Raw genomic sequence first — 24,002 nt, forward strand, 5'->3', positions numbered from 1 at the left:
CAGAGGTAGGACAGGCTTTGGCAATAAACAGCTGAGAGTCAAGGGTGACACAACATCTCAGAAATGTCTCAGGTGAGATAGGGAGAACTTCTCCAGGGTGCACATCCAGCTGTTGGTCAACTAACTTCAGGGATGGGGCAGGGGAAGGTGGAAGGAAGTGAGTGATGGCTGTGTGCAGAGAGAGGAGTCAATGTATTCCTGCTCCAGAGATCTGGGCTCGATCCTGACCTCCAGCGCTGTGAGTGTGTGAGAGAGTGTGTGTGAGTGTGAGTGTTTGTGTGTGTGTCAGAGAGAGAGAGAGAGAGAGAGTGTGTGTATGTGAATGTGTGAGAGTGTGAGTGTCTGAGACAGAGAGTCTATGTGTCAGTGTATGTGTAAGAGTGTGTGTGTGTGTGTGTGAGAGAGAGAGAGTGTGTGAATGTGTGTGTGTGTGTGAGAGAGAGTGTGTGTGTGAGTGTGTATGTGAGAGAGAGTGTGTTTGTGTGTATGTGAGAGAGAGTGTGTTTGTGTGTGTGTGTAAGAGAGTGTGTGTGTGATTATGAGTATGTGTGTTTGTGTGTGTCTGTGTGAGTATGTGTGTATGTGTGTGTGTGAGAGAGTGTGTGTGTGTGTGTGTGTGTGTGTGTGTGCGTGTGTGTGTGTGTGCATGGAGTTTGCACGTTCTCCCAGTGACCACGTGCCCCCCCCCGAGAGCAGTGTAAATGGGCTAGTACAAGCTGTGTGGGCTGAAGAGCTGTGCAGCCACTGGCTGCCCTCAGACAGCAGAGGGAACTGTTTTGCCACTGGTAGATGGATGTCATGGGGTCACAAGGGGTCCTGGAGTGGGACTGATGGCCTCCCACCTCTGTGATGGCTGGGTTGATCAACCCCAGGGGTTACCGCTTGATGGCGAGAGGTGGTTTCACTGGGGTAGAGTATTACCAAAGGATGGGGTCATGAAATGCCCCACCAAGGGAAGACACAGCGTTGAGAGGGAGTGACGGGGTGAAATTGCCTCTGGGGTGGGCCACACCCCAAGTTTGAAAGGAAAGAGACTGGAGACAGACAAAGGTATCCCGGCGAGGGGGTGGCAGGGGTTTCCATGGGACGGGGGAGGTGGGAGAGAGGAGATGGATGCTGGGGGGAGCTCACGGCATTGCAGAGGGATCAGGAAAGGCAGCTGGGAGACGAGAGGTGGGCTCCGCCCCCAGGAAGGGTGAGCTGCCTGTACCTGACTGGACTCTGACACTGGCAGGCCCCATCACTAACTCCATCGCTGGATGACATGGCGACAGAGGATCGACCTTTGCCCCCGGCCCAGCGGGGGCGGGAGAAGGCCTCGACGGGGCTGAAGACCTTCTGGAGCAGAATACGAGTGAAGAATGAGTTACTGAGGCAGTGCTTAGCCGAATTCCTCGGAGAGTACATACTGATCGTAAGTGTGGGGTCCAAACTTGCCGGGGCTGGTCGAGGGTAAGGCTCCCTTTGCACTGTCCTATCACACACCACCGAGGTCAGACGCAGAGTGAAGATTCCCGCCTGTCCAGCCTCTCCTCTGAACTCAAAGCCTCATCCTCAGGAATCTTCTCTCCAGCTTGGGCACCAAGTAGCTCACGGCATTGCAGAGGGATCAGGAAAGGCAGCTGGGAGATGAGAGGTGGGTTCCGCCCCCAGGAAGGGTGAGCTGCCTGTACCTGACCGGACTCTGATACTGGCAGGCCCCATCACTGGTTAGCAACCCCACCAGTGGTTAGCCTGACACGATCCAAGCTCGGGGAGTTCTGCAGTTCACAGTTCGATTCTAACGCTATTCTGTAAGGAGTCTCTATACGTCCTCCCCGTGGTTTCCCCCGGGTGGTCCGGTTTCCTCCCAACGTCCAAAGGCGAACCGGCTAGGTCATTGTAAAGTGTCCCATGATTAGGTTAGGGGTCAATCGGGTTTGTTGGGGGTTGCTGGGGCAACGTGTCTCGAAGGGCTGCAAGGGCCTATTCTGTGCTGTTCTGCTAAATTAATAAATGGCCTCCTTCCTGTACCTGTTATACCACAAAGAACAGATCTCCAATCTCTCCTTGTGACTGAAACACAACGTCCTGGGGAATCTCCTTCCTGTACCTGTCGTACCACAAAGAACAGATCCGAGCTCTCGTCTTGTGACTGAAACACAACGCCCTGGGGAATCTCCTCTGCACTCTCTCCAGTGCAGTCACCTCCCTCCCGTAGTCAGGTGACCTGAAGTGCACACAGTGCTCCAGCTGTGGCAGGAGGGAGGGTCGCCACCGTTCGATTTCCTAGTTGGGCGGGAACATCATCGTTGGTCCCCATTTCTCAGCCGGAGGTCTTGGGAGTCACGGAACTGTTTGCTTCGCCTCTGGCCAGTGGGCATGCTTGCCCCCCACCCCCACCAGACCCAGTGTGAGGCAAATGTGCCCCCATCATTGGGAACCCTACTCTATAAAGGGCTTGGATGAGGAGGTGGAGTGTGGGTTCGTAAGTTTGTAGATGCCACAAAGGCTGGTGGAGTTGTGGGTGGTGTAGGAGATGTCACAGGTCACAGAGCTGGGCTGAGAAGTGACAGGTGGCAAGCAAGCCAGAGAAATGTGACGTGATTCAGTTCGAAGGTCGAATCCCGGAGGCAGAGTACAAGGTTTACAGCAAAGTTCTCAGCAGTGCGGAGGAACCGATGGACCTTGGGGTCCACATCAAGAGATCTCTCAGCATTGCAGCACAAGTCAGTAGGTTGGTTAAGAACTCATTAGTTGGGGAATGGAATTCAAGAGGCCCGAGGTAATGTCGCAGCTCTATCAAACTCTCTTATCAAGTTTATTGTCATCTGACAGTAAACATATACAACTAGATGAAACAACATTCCTCTGGAACACAGTGCACCCACAAAGCACGTATCACACACAGCACCTAAACCAAAGTATGACCATACGTAGTTAAAGTAAATCAAAGCGCACAGAGTGTGCAACACGGGTAAACAGTAAATAGTGAACAGTTTACTGGCCCAGTTCATTGTCCGAGTGACGAGACAGGGTATTCATTAGTCTCCCAGCCCGAGGGAAGAAGCTGTTCCCCAGTCTGACAGTCCTGGTCCTGATGCTCCTGTACCTCCTTCCTGATGGTGGTGGGTCAAAGAGATCGTGGGATGGGTGGGAGGGACCCTCAACAATGCTTTGGGCCCTTCTCTGCAATGCTCCCAGTAAATGTCACAAATAGTGGAGAGAGAGGGAGACCCTGGTGATCCTCTTGGCAATTTCTACCGTCCTCTGTAGGGTCTCGTGTTCCGATTGCCTTGCAGCTTCCGTCCCTCACAGCCAGACAGGACACCGTGCTTCCACTGCAAGTTGTTAGAATGGGGGTGGGGACCCTCGCACACCTCAGTCTGTGTGGACACTGTCGTGTCTTCCTGACTGGTGCGGAGGTGTTGTGGGTCCAGGTTCGTACACCGGGGAACGTTGTCTTCACTCTCTCCACGACGGAGCCATTGAACTGCAACGGAGAGAGGTTGAACACCACCTTCCTGAAGTCCACAATCATCTCTTTTGTCTTGTCCACACTGAGACTCAGGTTGTTGTTCTCGCACCATTTGACAAGGGCTTTTCCCTTCGGAGCGGGGGGGTGGGCGCAGTGAGAGGTAACGTGATAGAGGTGTATAAGATGATAAGAGGCACAGGCAGAGTGGACAGCCAGAGATTTCTTCCAAGGGCAGAAATGTCTAATACAAGGGGGCATAATTTTAAGATGGTTGGAGGAATGTCAGAGGTGCTGGACACATGGACTCTGCTACCAGGAGTGGTGGAGAGGCAGATACATCAGGAACATTTAAGAGATTGTCAGACAAGCACATGGAAAAATGCAGGGCTACGTGGAAAGGGTGTGTTTTATTGATCTTGGAGTAGAGTTTATAGAAAGGTACAGCATAGAAACAGGCCCTTCAACCCATCTAGTCTGTACTGAACCATTTAAATGTCCTACTCTCATTGACTTGCATTGCGACCATAGCCCACCATACCCCTATCCACACTTCTCTTAAACTTAGAAATCAAGCTTCCATTCACTGCTTGTGCTGGCAGCTCGTTCTACACTCTCACACCTTCTGAGTGAAGACGTTGCCCCTCATGTTCCCCTTAAATGCTTCGTCTTTCACCCTTAACCTATTGCCTCTGGTTGTAGTCCCATCCAACCTCATTGGAAAAAGCTCACTTGCGTTTACTCTATCTATACCCCTCATAATTTTATACACCACTATCAAAGCTCCCCTCAATCTTATGCACTCTAAGAAATACAGTCCTAACCTATTCAATCTTTCCTTATAACTCAGGCCCTCCAGACCCAGCAACATCCTTGTAAATTTTCTCTGTACTCTTTCAAACTTATTTACATCTTTCCTGTAGGTAGGTGAACAAAACTGCACACAATACTCCAAATTAGGCCTCACCAACATCTTATACAACCTCAACATAACATCCCATCTCCTGTACTCAATTCTTTGATTTAAGAAGGCTTTTTTTATGACCCTATCTACTTGTGATGCCACTTTCATTGAATTATGGACCTGTTTTCCCAGATCCCTTTGTTCTTCCACACTCCTCAGTGACCTGCCATTCACCGTGTAAGACAAACTCTTGTTGGTCCTACTAACGTGCAACACCTCACACTTGTCTGCTTTAAATTCCAACTGCCATCTTTCTGCCTATTTTTCCATTTGGTTCAGATAATGTTATAAGCCATAAGAACCTTCCTCGCTGCCCATACATCCCCAATCTCGGTGTCATCTGTAAACCTGCTGATCCAGTGAACCAGATTATCATCCAGACCATTGATATACAAACAACAAAGGACCCGGCACTGATTCCTGCAACACTTCACTAGTCACAGGCCTCAGGTCGGACAGGCAACCACCTACCACTCCCTCTGGCTTCTCCCACAAAGCCAATTTACTACCTCATCTTGAGTGTCGAGCCACTGGACCTTCTTAACCGACCTCCTATGTGGGACCTTGTGAAATGCCTGACTGAAGTCCATGTAGCCAACGTTCTCTGCTTTGTCTTCATCAACTTCCCTGCAACTTCTTCGGAAAACTCCTTACAGACAGCGCTGGAAATGAGCTCTGAAGTCCGCAACACCCCAAGCCGTGTTAATCGCGACCTACCATGGCACCCTCATGACGTGTATGGTTGTGGCCTTCCTGCTAGCTCCTTCAGGCGGGTTAAAAGTCTGTCGCAACGTGATGGGCCAATTGGCTCGCACTGCACTGTAATGTTCTATGTTTTGATGTTAACTTCTTTCTCACCCTAGTTAATGGGATCGGCATCTGTAGCGCAGGTCATCACCTACCACAACCAGAAAGGATCCTACCTGTCCATCAGCATGGGCTACGCCATTGGAGTCCTCTTTGGCATCTATGTGTCCAGTGGAGTCTCAGGTAGGGCATACCATCTCAGCGCACAAACTCTGCCCAGGCTTGCAGCTACACACGGTCAGAGGGCCAAGACTATCGGTGGCCAACCGTACACCTGCTCGTCAATGCAGTTATCTAAATAGCCGATCACGTGGCAGCAACGCAGCGTGTAAAAGCACGCAGACACGGTCAAGAGCTTCAGTTGTTGTTCAGACCAAACATCAGAATGGGGAATAAGCTGACTTTGACCGTGGAATGGTCAGGCGAGTGTGAGGTTCTGGACGATGCAGAAGGGCCTGTTCCATGCTGTCTCTCTAAATAATATTAATTAGCAACAAGATGTAGCAAATAAAGTGACCTCAGGGTGTACAGAGAATAACAGATCCCGGGAGTGGGTTACAGACTGGGATCTAATCCAGGGGTTCAGGGGGTTTATATATAGAATAACAGATCCCGGGAGTGGGTTACAGACTGGGATCTAATCCAGGGGTTCAGGGGGTTTATATATACAGAATAACAGATCCCGGGAGTGGGTTACAGACTGGGATCTAATCCAGGGGTTCAGGGGGTTTATATATACAGAATAACAGATCCCGGGAGTGGGTTACAGACTGGGATCTAATCCAGGGGTTCAGGGGGTTTATATATACAGAATAACAGATCCCGGGAGTGGGTTACAGACTGGGATCTAATCCAGGGGTTCAGGGGGTTTATATATACAGAATAACAGATCCCGGGAGTGGGTTACAGACTGGGATCTAATCCAGGGGTTTAGGGGGTTTATATATACAGAATAACAGATCCCGGGAGTGGGTTACAGACTGGGATCTAATCCAGGGGTTTAGGGGGTTTATATATAGAATAACAGATCCCGGGAGTGGGTTACAGACTGGGATATAATCCAGGGGTTTAGGGGGTTTATATATAGAATAACAGATCCCGGGAGTGGGTTACAGACTGGGATCTAATCCAGGGGTTTAGGGGGTTTATATATAGAATAACAGATCCCAGGAGTGGGTTACAGACTGGGATCTAATCCAGGGGTTTAGGGGGTTTATATATAGAATAACAGATCCCGGGAGTGGGTTACAGACTGGGATCTAATCCAGGGGTTTAGGGGGTTTATATATAGAATAACAGATCCCGGGAGTGGGTTTCAGACTGGGATCTAATCCAGGGGTTTAGGGGGTTTATATATAGAATAACAGATCCCGGGAGTGGGTTTCAGACTGGGATCTAATCCAGAGGTTTAGGGGGTTTATATATAGAATAACAGATCCCGGGAGTGGGTTTCAGACTGGGATCTAATCCAAGGGTTTAGGGGGTTTATATATAGAATAACAGATCCCGGGAGTGGGTTACAGACTGGGATCTAATCCAAGGGTTTAGGGGGTTTATATATAGAATAACAGATCCCGGGAGTGGGTTACAGACTGGGATCTAATCCAGGGATTCAGGGGGTTTATATATAGAATAACAGATCCCGGGAGTGGGTTACAGACTGGGATCTAATCCAGGGATTCAGGGGGTTTATATATAGAATAACAGATCCCGGGAGTGGGTTACAGACTGGGATCTAATCCAGGGATTCAGGGGGTTTATATATAGAATAACAGATCCCGGGAGTGGGTTTCAGACTGGGATCTAATCCAAGGGTTTAGGGGGTTTATATATAGAATAACAGATCCCGGGAGTGGGTTACAGACTGGGATCTAATCCAAGGGTTTAGGGGGTTTATATATAGAATAACAGATCCCGGGAGTGGGTTACAGACTGGGATCGAATCCAAGGGTTTAGGGGGTTTATATATAGAATAACAGATCCCGGGAGTGGGTTACAGACTGGGATCTAATCCAAGGGTTTAGGGGGTTTATATATAGAATAACAGATCCCGGGAGTGGGTTACAGACTGGGATCTAACCCGGGGGTTCAGGGGGTTTATGTAGAGAATATTAGATCCCTGAGAGTGGTTTAGAGTCTAGAATCCAGAGGTTCTATGGTTTATATATAGAATAATATTATTTTATTGTGTAAATTAGCTACCATTTATGTTAATTTATATCTAACCAATGTCAAAGTCGAGTTGATTGTCAGCTGCACAAGTCCGTGTGTGCACAGGTGCGATGAAAAACTTGCATTACAGGCTCACAGCATCAGATCAGTGAGCCTGCCTTGTGCTGCAGCTGTGAGCTGGGCCCAGGACAGGTGTGAACGTCCAGGAATTTAAAGTTGCCGACTCTCTCCACCACCAATCCGCCAGCGTAGATTGGCCTCTGTTCACCCTCCTGCCCCTCCTTGAAGTCAGCGATCGGCTCGTTAGTTTTACCGCCGTTGAGCCAGAGGCTGTTGTAGCACTGCTCAACCAGGTGTCCTACCTCACCTATTCCAGGTGACCTACCTCACACTCCTGTACCAGGTGACCTACCTCACCCCTGTACCAGGTGACCTACCTCACCCCTCTACCAGGTGACCTACCTCACCCCTCTACCAGGTGACCTACCTCACCCCTCCACCAGGTGACCTACCTCACCCCTCTACCAGGTGACCTACCTCACTCCTGTACCAGGTGACCTACCTCACCCCTCTACCAGGTGACCTACCTCACCCCTCCACCAGGTGACCTACCTCACTCCTCTACCAGGTGACCTACCTCACCCCTCTACCAGGTGACCTACCTCACTCCTCTACCAGGTGACCTACCTCACCCCTCTACCAGGTGACCTACCCCACTCCTGTACCGGGACACCTACCTCACTCCTGTTCCAGGTGTCCTATCTCACTCCTGTACCAGGTGACCTACCTCACTCCTCTACCAGGTGACCTACCTCGCCCCTCTACCAGGTGACCTACCTCGCCCCTCTACCAGGTGACCTACCTCACCCCTCTACCAGGTGACCTACCTCACCCCTCCACCAGGTGACCTACCTCACCCCTCTACCAGGTGACCTACCTCACCCCTCTACCAGGTGACCTACCTCACTCCTGTACCAGGTGACCTACCTCACTCCTGTACCAGGTGACCTACCTCACCCCTCCACCAGGTGACCTACCTCATCCCTCTACCAGGTGACCTACCTCACCCCTCTACCAGGTGACCTACCTCACTCCTCTACCAGGTGACCTACCTCACCCCTCTACCAGGTGACCTACCCCACTCCTGTACCAGGACACCTACCTCACTCCTGTTCCAGGTGTCCTATCTCACTCCTGTACCAGGTGACCTACCTCACTCCTCTACCAGGTGACCTACCTCACCCCTCTACCAGGTGACCTACCTCACTCCTGTTCCAGGTGACCTACCTCACCCCTCTACCAGGTGACCTACCTCACCCCTCCACCAGGTGACCTACCTCACTCCTCTACCAGGTGACCTACCTCACCCCTCTACCAGGTGACCTACCTCACTCCTCTACCAGGTGACCTACCTCACCCCTCTACCAGGTGACCTACCCCACTCCTGTACCGGGACACCTACCTCACTCCTGTTCCAGGTGTCCTATCTCACTCCTGTACCAGGTGACCTACCTCACTCCTCTACCAGGTGACCTACCTCACCCCTCTACCAGGTGACCTACCTTGCCCCTCTACCAGGTGACCTACCTCACCCCTCCACCAGGTGACCTACCTCACCCCTCTACCAGGTGACCTACCTCAGTCCTGTACCAGGTGACCTACCTCACCCCTCTACCAGGTGACCTACCTCAGTCCTGTACCAGGTGACCTACCTCACTCCTCTACCAGGTGACCTACCTCACCCCTCTACCAGGTGACCTACCTCACTCCTCTACCAGGTGACCTACCTCACCCCTCTACCAGGTGACCTACCCCACTCCTGTACCAGGACACCTACCTCACTCCTGTTCCAGGTGTCCTATCTCACTCCTGTACCAGGTGACCTACCTCACTCCTCTACCAGGTGACCTACCTCACCCCTCTATCAGGTGACCTACCTCACCCCTCTACCAGGTGACCTACCTCACTCCTGTTCCAGGTGACCTACCTCACCCCTCTACCAGGTGACCTACCTCACCCCTCCACCAGGTGACCTACCTCACTCCTCTACCAGGTGACCTACCTCACCCCTCTACCAGGTGACCTACCTCGCCCCTGTACCAGGTGACCTACCTCGCCCCTGTACCAGGTGACCTACCTCGCCCCTCTACCAGGTGACCTACCTCGCCCCTCCACCAGGTGACCTACCTCACCCCTCTACCAGGTGACCTACCTCAGTCCTGTACCAGGTGACCTACCTCACTCCTGTACCAGGTGACCTACCTCACCCCTCCACCAGGTGACCTACCTCACCCCTCTACCAGGTGACCTACCTCACTCCTCTACCAGGTGACCTACCTCACCCCTCTACCAGGTGACCTACCCCACTCCTGTACCAGGACACCTACCTCACTCCTGTTCCAGGTGTCCTATCTCACTCCTGTACCAGGTGACCTACCTCACTCCTCTACCAGGTGACCTACCTCACCCCTCTATCAGGTGACCTACCTCACCCCTCTACCAGGTGACCTACCTCACTCCTCTACCAGGTGACCTACCTCACCCCTCTACCAGGTGACCTACCTCACTCCTCTACCAGGTGACCTACCTCACTCCTGTTCCAGGTGACCTTCCTCACCCCTCTACCAGGTGTCCTACCTCACCCCTGGACCCTGGTTCATTTACTGTCTGTGATTCATCAACAGAGGAGTCGACAACTGATTATGAATGGTGTGTAGCCACACACTCACCTGTCTACAGGGGGTAGAGTGGGTGCTTAGCACACAGCCTTGATGTGGACCTGTGACGGTGGAGTTGGTCAGAATTAGAATCAGGGCTATTTTTATTGACATCTGTTGTGAAATTTGTTATTTTGCTGCAGCAGTACAGTGAAACACAAAAATATATGATAAGCTACAATAAGTTTTATTTAACCACAGAACCATAGAAACTACAGCACAGAAACAGGCCCTTTGGCCCTTCCTTGGCTGTGCCGAACCATTTTCTGCCTATTCCCACTGACCTGCACACGGACCATATCCCTCCATACACCTCCCATCCATGTATCTGTCCAATTTATTCTTAAATGTTACTTTGTTACTTTTATTTAGAGATACAACTTGTTACAGGAGTTGCAAACCAATGAGTCAACACTGCCAATTACACCCATGTGACCGATGAACCTGCAAACCCGTCCGTATTTGGACTCTGGGAGGAAACCAGAGCACCCGGAGGAAACCCACTGGGTCACAGGGAGAACGTACAAACTCCTTACAGACAGTGGCAGAATTGAACTCAGGCTGCTGATCCAATCCTCACAGCGGGATCAGAAGCGGAGAGGGGGAGCAATTTCAAGTCCCTAGTGTCAATATCTCTCAGGATCTAACCTGGTCCCAACATGTCATGCAGCTATAAAGGCAAGGCAACGGCTATATTTCATCAGGAACTTGAGGAGATTTGGTTTGTCAACTAAAACACTCAAAAATACCTACAGAGGGGGTTGCGTGACAGGGGGCAGGGGGTGGGGGGCTACTACACAGGACCGAAAGAAGCTACAGAAAGTTGTAAAGTTAGTCAGCTCCATTTTGGGCACTAGCCTCATAGTATCCAAGACATCATCAGGGAGCGGTGCCTCAGAAAGGCAGCGTCCGTTATTAAGGACCTCCAGCACCCAGGGCATGCCCTTTTCTCACTGTTACCATCAGGTAGGAGGTACAGAAGCCTGAAGGCACACACTCAGCGATTCAGGAACAGCTTCTTCCCCTCTGCCATCTGATTCCTAAATGGACATTGAACCCTTGAACACAACCTCACTTTTTTCTGTTTTTTAGATTATGAGGACACGCAGTCCCCTTTTATTGTCATTTAGTAATGCATGCATTAAGAAATGATACAATATTTCCTCCAGTGTGATATCACAAAACACAGAACAGACCAAGACTGAAAAAACTAACAAAACGACATAATTATAACATATAGTTACAACAGTGCAACAATACCATAACTTGATGAAGAAGTCCATGAGCACAGTAAAAAGTTCAAAGTCTCTCAAATGTCCCACATCTCACGCAGACGGGAGAAGGAAGAAAAACTCTCCTTGCCATGCCGACCACAGTCCGACTCCGAGTCAACCGAAAACTTCGAGCTCTGATCAGTTCTATGACACCAAGTACCGAGCGCCATCTCTGTCCGAACGATTCAACCTCAACCTCGGTCGCCAACAGCAGGCAAAGCAGGGGATTTTGAGGCCTTCCCTCCGGAAGATTCCCAACCACGCAGTAACAACAGCAGCAAACAGGCGTTTCAGAAATTTCTCCAGATGTTCCTCTGTGCTTTCACGTCTGTCTCCATCAAATCAGAATTGTCCACGGCCCCTATTTAACGGATACAACATCATTTTTCACCGGAGGGTTTCTGATATTTCATTTATTTCTGTTTTATCACCATTTTTAATTCAACTATTTAATATACATGAATAATATAATATGAACTACTTACTGTAGTTCAGTTTTGTTCTATATTTCTCATGTATGGCATTGTACTGCTGCCGCAAAGTTAACAAATTTCACAACACATGCCGGTGATATTAACCCTAAATCTGATTCTGATTTTGCTGCTATAAGGGCATTAACCACTACACTACTGTACTGCTATAAATGAATAAACAATTAGTGCAAGACCAGGGCAAAGAGTGAAGCAGTGTTCATGGGTGGAGCGGAAGAACCTGTTCCCGAGTCGTTGAGCGTGGGTCGTCAGACTCCCCTACCTCCTCCCTGGTGGTAGTGGGAAGAGGGCATGTAGCAGATGGTGAGGGTCTTTAGTGGTGGATGCTGCCTTCCCGAGGCACCGCCGTTTGAAGATGTTCGATGGAGGGGAGGGCCGTGCCTGCGATGGAACTGGCTGAGCCGACAACCTTGTGCAGCCTCTTGCGACCCTCCGCACTGGAGCCTAACACCAGGCAGTAATGCAACCGGTTAGAATGCTCACCACTGCACAGCTGGAGAGAGCTGCTAGACAGCGCCCTCTACTGACTGTGAGCCGAAATGCTGGCAAACTCCAGGTCCAAGCGAGACAAGATGGTGCGGGAGGCATCTGCTACACTGGACTTCACCGGGAGAAATCGCCAAGAGTTTTTGGTGACACATCGCGTCTCCTCTAACCTCTGGAAATAGAGCCGCTGGGATTGCCCACTTCATGATTTTGTGTCTTTTCTCTCATTTTGAAGAAGGAATCAGTGGAGGGGTTCAGCAATTACCCTGCTTCTGAATTTCTTGATGCTTTCTGACTACAAAAGAAATAGCAATAAGATTGAAAGAGTAGAGAAAAAAAAATTACAGAAAATGCTGTCGGGACTTCAGGACCTGAGTCATAGGGAAAGGTTGAACAGATTTAGACGTCATTCCCTGGAGCGCAGGAGGATGAGGGAGATTTGTTAGAGGTACAGTATATAGCATTAAGAGGGTTATAGCTAGGGTAAATGCAAGCAGCCTTTTTCCACTGAGATTCAAATAGTGAAAGCTGAAATGTTTAAGGGGAACATGAGGGGGAGCCTCACTCAGCAGTGATGGATGCGGGTTCGATTTCAATATCAAAGAGAAATTTGGATAGGTGCATGGACGGGAGGGCTACGGAGGGCTGCAAGTCAATAGGACTAGGGAGATTAATGGTTTGGTATGGAGTAGATGGGCCAAAGGGCGTCTGTGCTGCAGCAATGTACGACTGACCCCCCCCCCCCACCCCGTGTGGTTTTCAGGGGCACATTTGAACCCGGCAGTGACCTTGAGCCTGTGCACCTTGGGCCGGTTTCCGTGGTGGAAGATGCCTTTCTACACGCTGGCGGAGTGTCTCGGTTCCTTCACGGCGGCAGCCAGCACCTACACGATGTACTACGGTATGTGGTCGGTAGGGGGCGCTGGGGACGTGGGGGTGGTCGGAGTTGAGGGAGTTGTGAGCAGACATGGCGCTGGGTTGGTTGAAGAGCCCTGGGGAAGGGAGATCAAGGGACGAGGGGGAGGTGTTAAATCCATTGGCCACAGCACTGTCGCCAGTGGGGATGGTGACACTGCAGCATTATACATTTACATAGGATTACTCAGCAGCAAAACTGGCCCTTAGGCCCAACTCATCCATGCTGACCCAGTTGCCTTCCTAAGCCAGTCCCATTTCCCACGTTTGTCCCATAAACCTTTCCTATCCGTGTACCCGTCCGTATCCCTCTAAACCTTTCCTATCCGTGTACCTATCCGTATCCCTCTAAACCTTTCCTATCCGTGTACCTGTCCATATCCCTCTAAACCTTTCCTATCCGTGTACCCGTCCATATCCCTCTAAACCTTTCCTATCCGTGTACCTATCCGTATCCCTCTAAACCTTTCCTATCCGTGTACCTGTTCGTATCCCTCTAAACCTTTCCTATCCGTGTACCTGTCCATATCCCTCTAAACCTTTCCTATCCGTGTACCTGTCCGTATCCCTCTAAACCTTTCCTATCCGTGTACCTGTCCGTATCCCTCCAAACCTTTCCTATCCGTGTACCTGTCCGTATCCCTCTAAACCTTTCCTATCCGTGTCCCTGTCCGTATCCCTCCAAACCTCTCCTATCCGTGTACCTGTCCACATCCCTCTAAACCTTTCCTATCCGTGTACCTGTCCACATCCCTCTTATCCTTTCCTATCCCTGTACCTGTCCGTATCTCTCTAAACCTTTCCTATCCATGTACCTGTCCGTATCCCTCTAAACCTTTCCTATCCGTGTACCTGTCCATATCCCTCTAAACCTTTCCTATCCGTGTACCTTTTAAATGTTATTGGGTATACTGCCGCAATCACTTCCTCTTGCAGCTCATTCCATAGACTGACCACCCTCTGGGTGAAGAAGTTGCCCCTCAGGTTCTTATTAAATCTTTCCCCTCTCACCTTAAATCTGTGCCCTCTAGTTCATGATTCCCCCACCCCTGGGGAAAAAAACTGTGTGCCTTCACCCTGTCTACAATATGTCCCTTTTGATTTTATACACCTCTCTAGTTCACCCCTCAGTCCCCTACACTCCAAAGAAAATGGTCCCAACGTCACCCATACCTCAGGCCCTCGAGTTCTGACAACATCCTCATCGATCTCTACTGCACTGTTTCCAGCTTAGCATGCTGACCAAAACTGAACACAATATTCCAATTGTGGCCTCACCAACATCTTGTACTACTGCAACATAACGTCCCAACTCCAAACACCTTCTTCACACCATCTACCTGTGTCAGGGAATATTTACCGAGCACTGAATGGGCCCCTGTCCCCTTACCCACTCCCACCACAGGGTCCAGAGACCCACCTGGGATTTGTGTCCCACCTCGGGCTGAGAGGTGGACCCATTGTGAGGCACACACTGATCCAGTTACAATCCCACCCACCCCCACCTCGCCTGGTATCTACGAGACTCCAGTACGACCCCCACCAACTCAGCTGCTGCTGGGGTGCTTGTGACACTGGGCAATGTCACCAATGATGCCCCTCAGTGGGGAGATCGCTCACTTACCATCCCATGGAGATCCTTCACTGGCCCTCCCACACAGCAGATCCCTCATTCCCTTCCCACGGCACAGAGATCCCTCCCCAAATTGGGGAGATCTCTCATCACCACTTCCACAATGTGGGCATCCTTCACCACCCATCCTACAATATGGAGATCCTTTAATACCGCGCCCCCCACAGTGCGGAAATCCTTCACTTCCACAGAGATCCTTCGCCACTTCACTGAGTGCAGAGATCCCTCACTATCTCTCTGACAGTACAGAGATCCCTCACCACCCCTCCCCGTCGGGGTCTGGGACTCGGAGGGAGCGGGCCAAGGTGCGTGTGGACCCTCAACCCCTCTGTCCCTTCGGTCTCTTCTCCCCGACATAGATTCCATCCATCAGTTTTCCAACGGGAGCCTGTCCGTGCTGGGACCCCGAGGGACGGCCGGAATCTTCGCCACCTACCCCGCCGAAGGCATCAGCAACAGCAATGGCTTCATCACCGAGGTAAATCCATCCTCAATCCTTCCTCCGGGACCCCCACTTCCCTGAGGAATGGCAGTGAAGGGCAGGGAAGGCCTCGAAACGCGGGATCGTGGTGTTGGGATGAGGGGTTGCTTTTATAAGTAAGCACAACTAGAATTTTAAGAAGTTCCATTGGAGTGCAAAGTGGTCACAGTGTTGCTGTACCAAGATGGTGATTGGGGTTGAGCTGGTCGGTTCAGGAACCGAATGGTTGAAGGGAAGTCGCTGTTCCTGACCCTGGTGGTGTGGGACTTCAGGCTTCTGTACCTCCTGCCTGATGGGAGCTGTGAGAAGATGGCCTGGCCCGGATGGTGGGGATCTTTGATGATGGATGTTGCCTTCTTGAGACAGTGGCTCCTGTAGATACAACCGATGGTCGGGAGGGATGTGCCCGTGATGTATTGGGCCAAGTCTGGGGGGGGGGCGGGTAGGTGAGAGGTTGGAAACTCTGAAAATCCCAGATGTTCAGTGTTTGACTCACCAGGGCTCCCATTTCCCACTCCCTTCAAACTCATTGGGACCCCGTTTCCCATCCACGTTAAAACCACCACACCCTATTTCCCACTCCCTTTAAACCCACTGGGATCTCGTTCCCTGCTCCCTTTAAACCCTCCGGGACCCCGTTTCCCACTCCCTTTAAACCCACCGGAATCTCGTTTCCCGCTCTCTTTAAACCCACTAGGACCCATTTCCCGCTCCTTCCAAACCCACCGGAACCCCGTTTCCCACTCCCTTTAAACCCACTGGGACCCCGTTTCTCACTCCCTTTAAACCCACTGCGAGCTCGTGTCCTGCTCCCTTTAATCCCACTGGGACCCCGTTTTGCTCTCCCTTTAAACACATCAGTCAACCCCTTTCCTGCTGCATTTAACCCCCGAGTCCCCATTTCCTGCTCCCTAAACCCACCCCGTTCACTGGAATCTGTATACATTCCTGAACAGGATTACATGTTGGTTGTGGCATTGATAGGAAAATTAGCCAGTGTGACACCACAGGAGCCTGGATTATCAGAATTTATCCAAGAATTAGGGACGGTGGCTTCTAGCCCTGTACTCAAATCCGCCAATAAACTCTTTGGCTTCCTACTTCCTGGGAGGGTCCTGAGATCTCCTCCGTGCTGGGGTCTGAGTTTGGGTCCCAGTCTCAAAATAAATCAGGGCGGAAACGGGTCAATCGGCGAATTGGTTTGTTATTGTCACGTGTACTGAGCACAGTGAAAAGCTTGTCTTGTGTCCTGTTCACACAGATCAGATGAGATGTAGAACAAGGTAGAACAATAACAGAAGGCAGAGTAAAGTGTAACAGCTCCAGAGAAACTGCAGTTCCGTAAACAATAAGATACAGGATGATAACAAGGTAGATTGTGAGGTCGAGAGTCCATGTCATCGTACCAGGGGACTGTTCAATGGCCTGATAACCGCGGGGTGGAAGCTGTCCTTTGGGTGCTTTAGCTGGAGGGCGGTGAAATTCTCCAGGAGAACTGGAGATGACCTGAGAGCTGAGAATGACTGAATGTTGAGCGAACGGAGGGGCTGATTCAAAGGGACCGCAGGCCTCTGACGTCCCTGTAACCTTGACGACATTTCCCCTCCCTCCTCACCCCCGCAGGTAATCGCCACCGCCGTGTTATTGATCTGCATCCTGGCGATCGGCGACTCGCAGAACGCGATGATACCCGTCTTCCTCCAGCCGCTCATGACCTCTGTTTGCGTGCTCCTGATCGGGATCGCGATGGGAGCCAACACCGGCTACGCCATCAACCCGGCGAGGGACTTCGGGCCACGCATGTTCACTCTCGCGGCTGGCTGGGGATCCGAGGTGTTCACGTGAGCCATTTCCACACCCTTGACGACCTCCGGAACCTAGAACACACTGTGTTTCTGTCTCACACCAATATCCCTTCTGTCTAAAATAATCAGCATCCCTCCATTCCGGAATGCGTCTGTCTAAGAGCCTCGACACACCTGTATCGTATCCACCTCTCCACCACCCCCGGGAACACGCTCCAGACACCCACCCCTCTCTCTGTAAAATAACTTGCCCCGCACATCGTAAGGAACATTACAGCACAGGACAGGCCCCTCGGCCCAAAATGTTGTGCCGGACTAATTAAACTTGTCACTTTATGCCTAACTAAATTCATCCCTTCTGCCTGCACAATGCCCATGTTCCCCCATTCCTGGCACATTCGTGGGCATTTCTGAGAGCCTCTTAAACCTCACTGTGTCTGCCTCCACCACAACCCCGGCAACGCACTCCAGACTCTGCCTCTCTCTCTGTGAAACACTTGCCCCGCACGTCTCCTTTAAACCTACCCCGTCTCACCGTAAATACGTGCCTCTGTATTAGACATTTCAACCCCAGGGAGAAGAAGCTGCACGTCTGCTCTATCTCTGCCTCTCAATATCTTATAAACCTCGATCAGGTCTCCCCGAAGTCTCGGCCACTCCAGAGAGAGCAGCCCATGTTGTCCAACCTCTCCTTATAGCTCACGCTCTCTAATCCAGGCAGCATCCTGGTGAACCTCTCCAAAGCCAACACACGCCCACACCACAACAGCACAACGCCCCCCCCCCAATGATGGGGAGACCAAAACTGAACACAATACCCTAGATGCAGGCTGACCTGACCAGACCCTGAGGGGCAGGTTCTTCACCCAGGGGGTGGTCAGTCTATGGAGCAAGTGCCACAGGAAGTGGTTGAGGCAGGAACATTAATAATGTTTAAAAGACCCTTGGGCAGGGAGACGGATAGGAAAGGTTTAGAGGGATACGGACAGGTACACGGATAGGAAAGGTTTAGAGGGATACGGACAGGTACACGGATAGGAAAGGTTTAGAGGGATACGGACAGGTACACGGATAGGAAAGGTTTAGAGGGATATGGACGGGTACACGGATAGGAAAGGTTTAGAGGGATATGGACGGGTACACGGATAGGAAAGGTTTAGAGGGATACGGACAGGTACACGGATAGGAAAGGTTTAGACGGATATGGACAGGTACACGGATAGGAAAGGTTTAGAGGGATATGGACAGGTACACGGACAGGAAAGGTTTAGAGGGATATGGACAGGTACACGGATAGGAAAGGTTTAGAGGGATATGGACAGGTACACGGATGGGAAAGGTTAAGAGGGATATGGACAGGTACACGGATAGGGAAGGTTTAGAGGGATATGGACAGGTACACGGACAGGAAAGGTTTAGAGGGATACGGACAGGTACACGGACAGGAAAGGTTTAGAGGGATATGGACAGGTACACGGATAGGGAAGGTTTAGAGGGATATGGACAGGTACACGGACAGGAAAGGTTTAGAGGGATATGGACAGGTACACGGATAGGAAAGGTTTAGAGGGATATGGACAGGTACACGGATGGGAAAGGTTAAGAGGGATATGGACAGGTACACGGATAGGAAAGGTTTAGAGGGATACGGATGGATACACGGATAGGAAAGGTTTAGAGGGATATGGACAGCTACACGGATGGGAAAGGTTTAGAGGGATATGGACAGGTACACGGATGGGAAAGGTTTAGAGGGAGATGGACAGGTACACGGATAGGAAAGGTTTAGAGGAAGACAGACAGGTACACAGATAGGAAAGGTTTAGAGGGATATGGACGGGTACACGGATAGGAAAGGTTTAGAGGGATACGGACCAAACTTTGGTAAATGGGATGTGTTTTTGACTACCTATACAGTCTCTGCTTTGCATAAAACTTGTTTGTTAACCTTTGCCAGTCCCACTCCTTCTCAGGCAGTTATTACCTTTCAACCATCAGGCTCTTGAACCAGGTGGATAACTTCAACCACCAAGGTTCAAAGTGAAATTATTATCAACCCGAAGATTAATTTTCTAGTGGACATTCACAATGAAACACAACATAATCAATGGAAAAACTGCCCACAAGTCAAAGCACAACAAACTGTGCGAATGCAAAAATAAAGAGAATAATAAATAGATAAACATTGAGAACATGAGGTGAAGAGTCGTTGAAAGTGAGTCTATGGGTTGCGGGAACGTGTCAGTGATCTCGCTGTGAATTACTCCCACTCCGTACTGATTCTATGACCTACAGGTTTGCTATCATGGGCTCTTTAAACTCAGGCTGTCAGTGTTAATTTTATTAGCACAGTTCGTATTCTTTTGCACAGTGACTGTTTGCCAATTCTTGTGATCCTGAGGAGGTTCACAAGAATTATCCTGGAATGAAAGCATTAATGTCTAACAGTGTTTGGTGGCCCGGAGCCTGGACACACTGGAGTTTAGAGGAATGGGAGGGGTGAAATCTCATTGAAACCCACCAAATATGGAAAAGCCGGGACAGAGTGGGCGTGTAGAGGATGTTTCCTATTGTGGGAAAGTACAGGTTGTCCTTTAGAACAGAGATGAGGAGGAATTTGTTTAGCCAGAGGGTGGTGCATCTGTGGAATTCATTGTCACAGACGGAGAGGGGGCCAAGTCATTGGGTAAATTTAAAATGGACGTTGATAGGTAAAGGCATTAAAGGTTATGAGGAAAAGCAGCAAATTAGTAAGGTCATTACTAAGAGAAGGCAGGAGAATGGGGTTGAGAGGAAAAATAAATCAGCCATGATGGAACGGCAGAGCAGACTCGATAGGCTGAATGGCCGGATTCTGTTTCTATGTCTTAGTCTTGGTAAATTATGCCAGGAAATAAATCCAGGACCAGCCTATTGGCTCAGGGTGTCTGACCCTCCAAGGGAGGAGTTGTAAAGTTTGATGGCCACAGGCAGGAATGACTTCCTATGATGCTCTGTGCTGCATCTCGGTGGAATGAGTCTCTGGCTGAATGTACTCCTGTGCCCACCCAGTACATTATGTAGTGGATGGGAGACATTGTCCAAGATGGCATGCAACTTGGACAGCATCCTCTTTTCAGACACCACCGTCAGAGAGTCCAGTTCCATCCCCACAACATCACTGGCTTTACGAATGGGTTTGTTGATTCTGTTGGTGTCTGCTACCCTCAGCCTGCTGCCCCAGCACACAACAGCAAACATGATCGCACTGGCCACCACAGACTCGTAGAACATCCTCAGCATCGTCTGGCAGATGTTAAAGGACCTCAGTCTCCTCAGGAAATAGAGACGGCTCTGACTCTTCTTGTAGACAGCCTCGGTGTTCTTAGACCAGTCCAAAGAACACTGAGTATATGTTCTCATAAAGTCCTATTGAGTTTCTTTTACCCTGTAAAGGCCTGCAAGAAAACAAATCTCAATATAGTATATGGTAACATATCTACTTGAATTATGAATTTACCTTGAACTTTGACCGCCATCCTCGCCACCTCCCTCTCAGGGAAATTTTTATTCACCTCCTTCGTGAAAGGGTAGAGCGACCGGTTGGAAGTTCCACCCTTTCTTGCAGGAATATACAGAAAAAAATGAACACAATAGAATTTTATGAGAAAATAGATAAAACCACAAGGCATAGGAGCAGAATTAGGCCATTCAGCCCATCAGTCTACTCTGCCGTTCCACCGTGGCTAATTAATTACCCTCTCAACCCCATTCTCCTGCCTTCTCCCCGAAACCTTTTATGCCCTAACTAATCAGGAACTTGTTGACCTCCACTTAGAAGAGATTGCTTCCAATTTGGGTCATCTGTACCCTAAGGCAGTGACCACTGGATTCTAACCCCACCCCCCCTCGCCGCCCCAGCCATGAGGAACATCCTCCCCATCTCTGGCCTGCCCCTCCTCCCACAGCCCCGTCGAGCTGGGCCATGCCCACCTGACCCCCCCTCAGGACTCTGTCCGGTGAGCCGATGTTCCGAATCCGGAAGGTGAAGGGAGGTCTGCGTTCGGGGCATGAACCCGATTCCTGGACCCTTCTCAACGGTTGGATCCGGATGTCAGATGTGTCTTCACTGATGTTTCTCTCTTCTCCTCTGCTCCCTCTTCTCCATCCTCCACCATCTCTCCAAATCCTCCTCCCATCCTTTCATTCCCTGCCCCTCGTCCCAACCTCCACCCTTCACTCTCACCATTCCTCCCCACTCTTCAAAACCTCTCCCTCCTTCCTACTCCATTTCTCTACCCACCCCTCCTTCTCCTCTGGTCCCCACCCTCCCTCCCCAACTCCCTCAAACCCTCATCATCCTCCATACCACTCCCTCCATCCTGTCTCGACCCATTGCACTCCTGCCCTCTCAAGCCTCCCCACCTCTCCAAACTTCCCTTCACCCCACCCCATTTCTCCTCCTTATTACCCCTCCCTTCCTCTCCTACCCCTCCTCTCCGTACATCTCCCTTCCTCTCCTACCCTTCTCCACCTTATCACCTCTTCCCTCCCCTCCCATCCCTCCAGCCCCTCACCTCCTTCCCTCTCTTCTTCTCCTACCCCTCCCCTATCCTCCACTTACCTCTCCTCTCCCTCTACTGTCTCTCCCCACCCCTCCTCCTCTCCCCTCCCCCTCTCCTCTGCCCCTTTCCTCCCCTCTACTTCCCCTACTCTCCCCTCTCTCATTCCCCATCCTCATTTCCATTCTCCTCTCTCTATCCCTCCTCATCACTCCTAACTCTCGTCTCCTCCCCTCTAACCTTCACCCCACCCCTCTCTACCCCATCCACCTTCCTCCTCGAACCTCCAACCCTAACCTGTCTTCTCCTCCCCATTCCTCCTCTCTACCTGTTCCTTCTTCTCCCTTGCCCCCTCTCCCTCTGCCTCTCCCCTTTCCCTCATTTCTCCATCTTTCCGCCCTCTTCTCCCTCTCTCCTCGCACACTTCCCTTCTCTTGCCACCCTATACTCATTGCTCCCTCTCTTCCCTCTGCACCCCTCCTCTCTCCCACTCTTCTCCCCTCACTCATTCATCTCTTCCCTCTCTCCCTGTCCATCTATCCTCTCCCCTCTCCCGCTGCTTTCATCCCACTCCTCCTCTCTCCTTCCCTCTCCCTCCCCATCTCTGCTGCACAACTCTACTTTCTCCTCTCCCCCACTCTTTTTCCATCGCTCTCCCGTCCATTCTCTTCCTCGTCTTGCCTTCTCTTTCCCCATCCCCCCATCTCCCTCTCTTCACCTGTCTCCTCTCTCTCTCTCCCTCACCCCCTCACTCTCCCCCCCCTGTTTCCCCCTCCTTGCTCCCTGCCCGCCTCCCTGTCCCGCACCTTTCTCTCCCCCCAGGGCTGGGAATAGCTGGTGGTGGATCCCTCTGGTGGCCCCCATGTTGGGGGGGCTGCTGGGGACACTGATCTACGAGCTGCTGATCGAGCTTCACCACATGAAGACCCTGTCCCCCACAAAGGTGAAGGCGGCCGAGAGGGAGGATCCCGTGTAGGCCGAGGAGGACTGGGCCGTTCCTCGAACACGTGGCCCCGAGAACCGCACGTGCTCCCAGCCTATGGTGTACTTTACGCCTGTGGTGCACGAACCAGGCCTGTATTACACGTTCCAGATGGTGTTATGTGGACCAGGCCTCTGTTAAGTGTGTCAGGCTTGTGTTTTACGGACTAGGCCGCAAGTTTAAGTTTCATTGTCATTCAGCCATACACGTGTACAGGTACACAACCAAGCGAAACAGCAATCCCTGGGGCCACAGTACAGAGTCGCTCACAGTCAGAAGATATCACACAAGCCCCTGGGTGTCATGGCCTGAAGACTGAAGGTCTCCTGGAGCCACGTTTCTGCAAGAACAAAATCACAGCAGTTCCTCACCTGGCGCTGGGCCAGCCGCAGACGAAGGCGATCCAACCTGTCTTCCGGGGAGCGAACAGTGGAGAGGCGGCCTGCAGGGGACATCCTCCACCCCCCCCCCCCGAACCCCACACCGACTCCAGGGCGCCTGTGGCTTCTCCGTCCCCCCCCACCCCCACACCGTTTCCGGTGCCTCGTTGCCACCAGTGGCTTGTGCTCGGCCTAGAGCAGCAGAGGTCCGCAGCCTGGCGCTCTGCAGTGCTGGGAGGGTGGGTGAGGGGGAGTGGGGAGGAGGAGGGCTGGGTCCAACTGTTACACGCTCCCTCCTTCTTAAAAACTCATTAAACGTTGCCCAGTTCTTTTCAACCTGCGACTCCAAATCCTTTGGGAGAGATGGGGAAATGCTGGCTCCACAGGGGTCATAGGGCAGCAGGGGCACAGCAAGATCCCACTTTCAATGACAGCACCCCCCCCCACCCCTGACCACAGACTGGCCACTTTTCAACCCAGTGGGGGGGGGGGGGAGAAGAGAGGGGAATGGTGGAGGTGGGTGAGAATTCACTCCCTCCTCATCCGAACCCACCTCACCCCTCAGGGCGATGGGTTTCTTCCTACCCTCAGTTGGAAGACTGCGGTTTGTACTCTGACCGGGAATCAGACCTCGCAGCCCCACCACACCAGGCAGGTAATAGACCTCCTCAGGCGAGGCAGGTTGGGCAGGGGAGAGGTGGGCTTCTGTGTCCTGGGCTGGAGGGTGCAGGTGGAGACTCCTTGCTGGGAGGGAACTACAGTCAGCAATGTGTCCACACCAATTCCTGATCAGAAATGCTCCCTCCCTTCCTTCCTCTAATCCCTCTCCCTACTTCCAACACCTTCCAATACCTTTCTCTCATTTCTCCATTTACTCCACTCCCCCTTGGCCTCTCCCCA

The 24,002-nt window shown here is 51.3% G+C and overlaps 1 protein-coding gene across 1 annotated transcript; it reads left to right on the plus strand.

Annotated features, from left to right (window-relative positions):
* On the plus strand, nucleotides 1–23,369 carry LOC134343065 (aquaporin-10-like). Its single transcript, XM_063041920.1, has 7 exons — nucleotides 1–72; nucleotides 1,235–1,414; nucleotides 5,282–5,408; nucleotides 13,129–13,266; nucleotides 15,273–15,391; nucleotides 17,018–17,235; nucleotides 22,563–23,369. Exons 1-7 carry the CDS (start codon nucleotides 64–66, stop codon nucleotides 22,714–22,716), a joined length of 945 nt encoding a protein of 314 aa, XP_062897990.1. The 5' UTR covers nucleotides 1–63; the 3' UTR covers nucleotides 22,717–23,369.
* The last annotated feature ends 633 nt before the right edge of the window (nucleotides 23,370–24,002 follow it).

The sequence above is a fragment of the Mobula hypostoma genome, chromosome 2 (genome assembly GCF_963921235.1).
Source record: "Mobula hypostoma chromosome 2, sMobHyp1.1, whole genome shotgun sequence".
NCBI lineage: Eukaryota > Metazoa > Chordata > Chondrichthyes > Myliobatiformes > Myliobatidae > Mobula > Mobula hypostoma.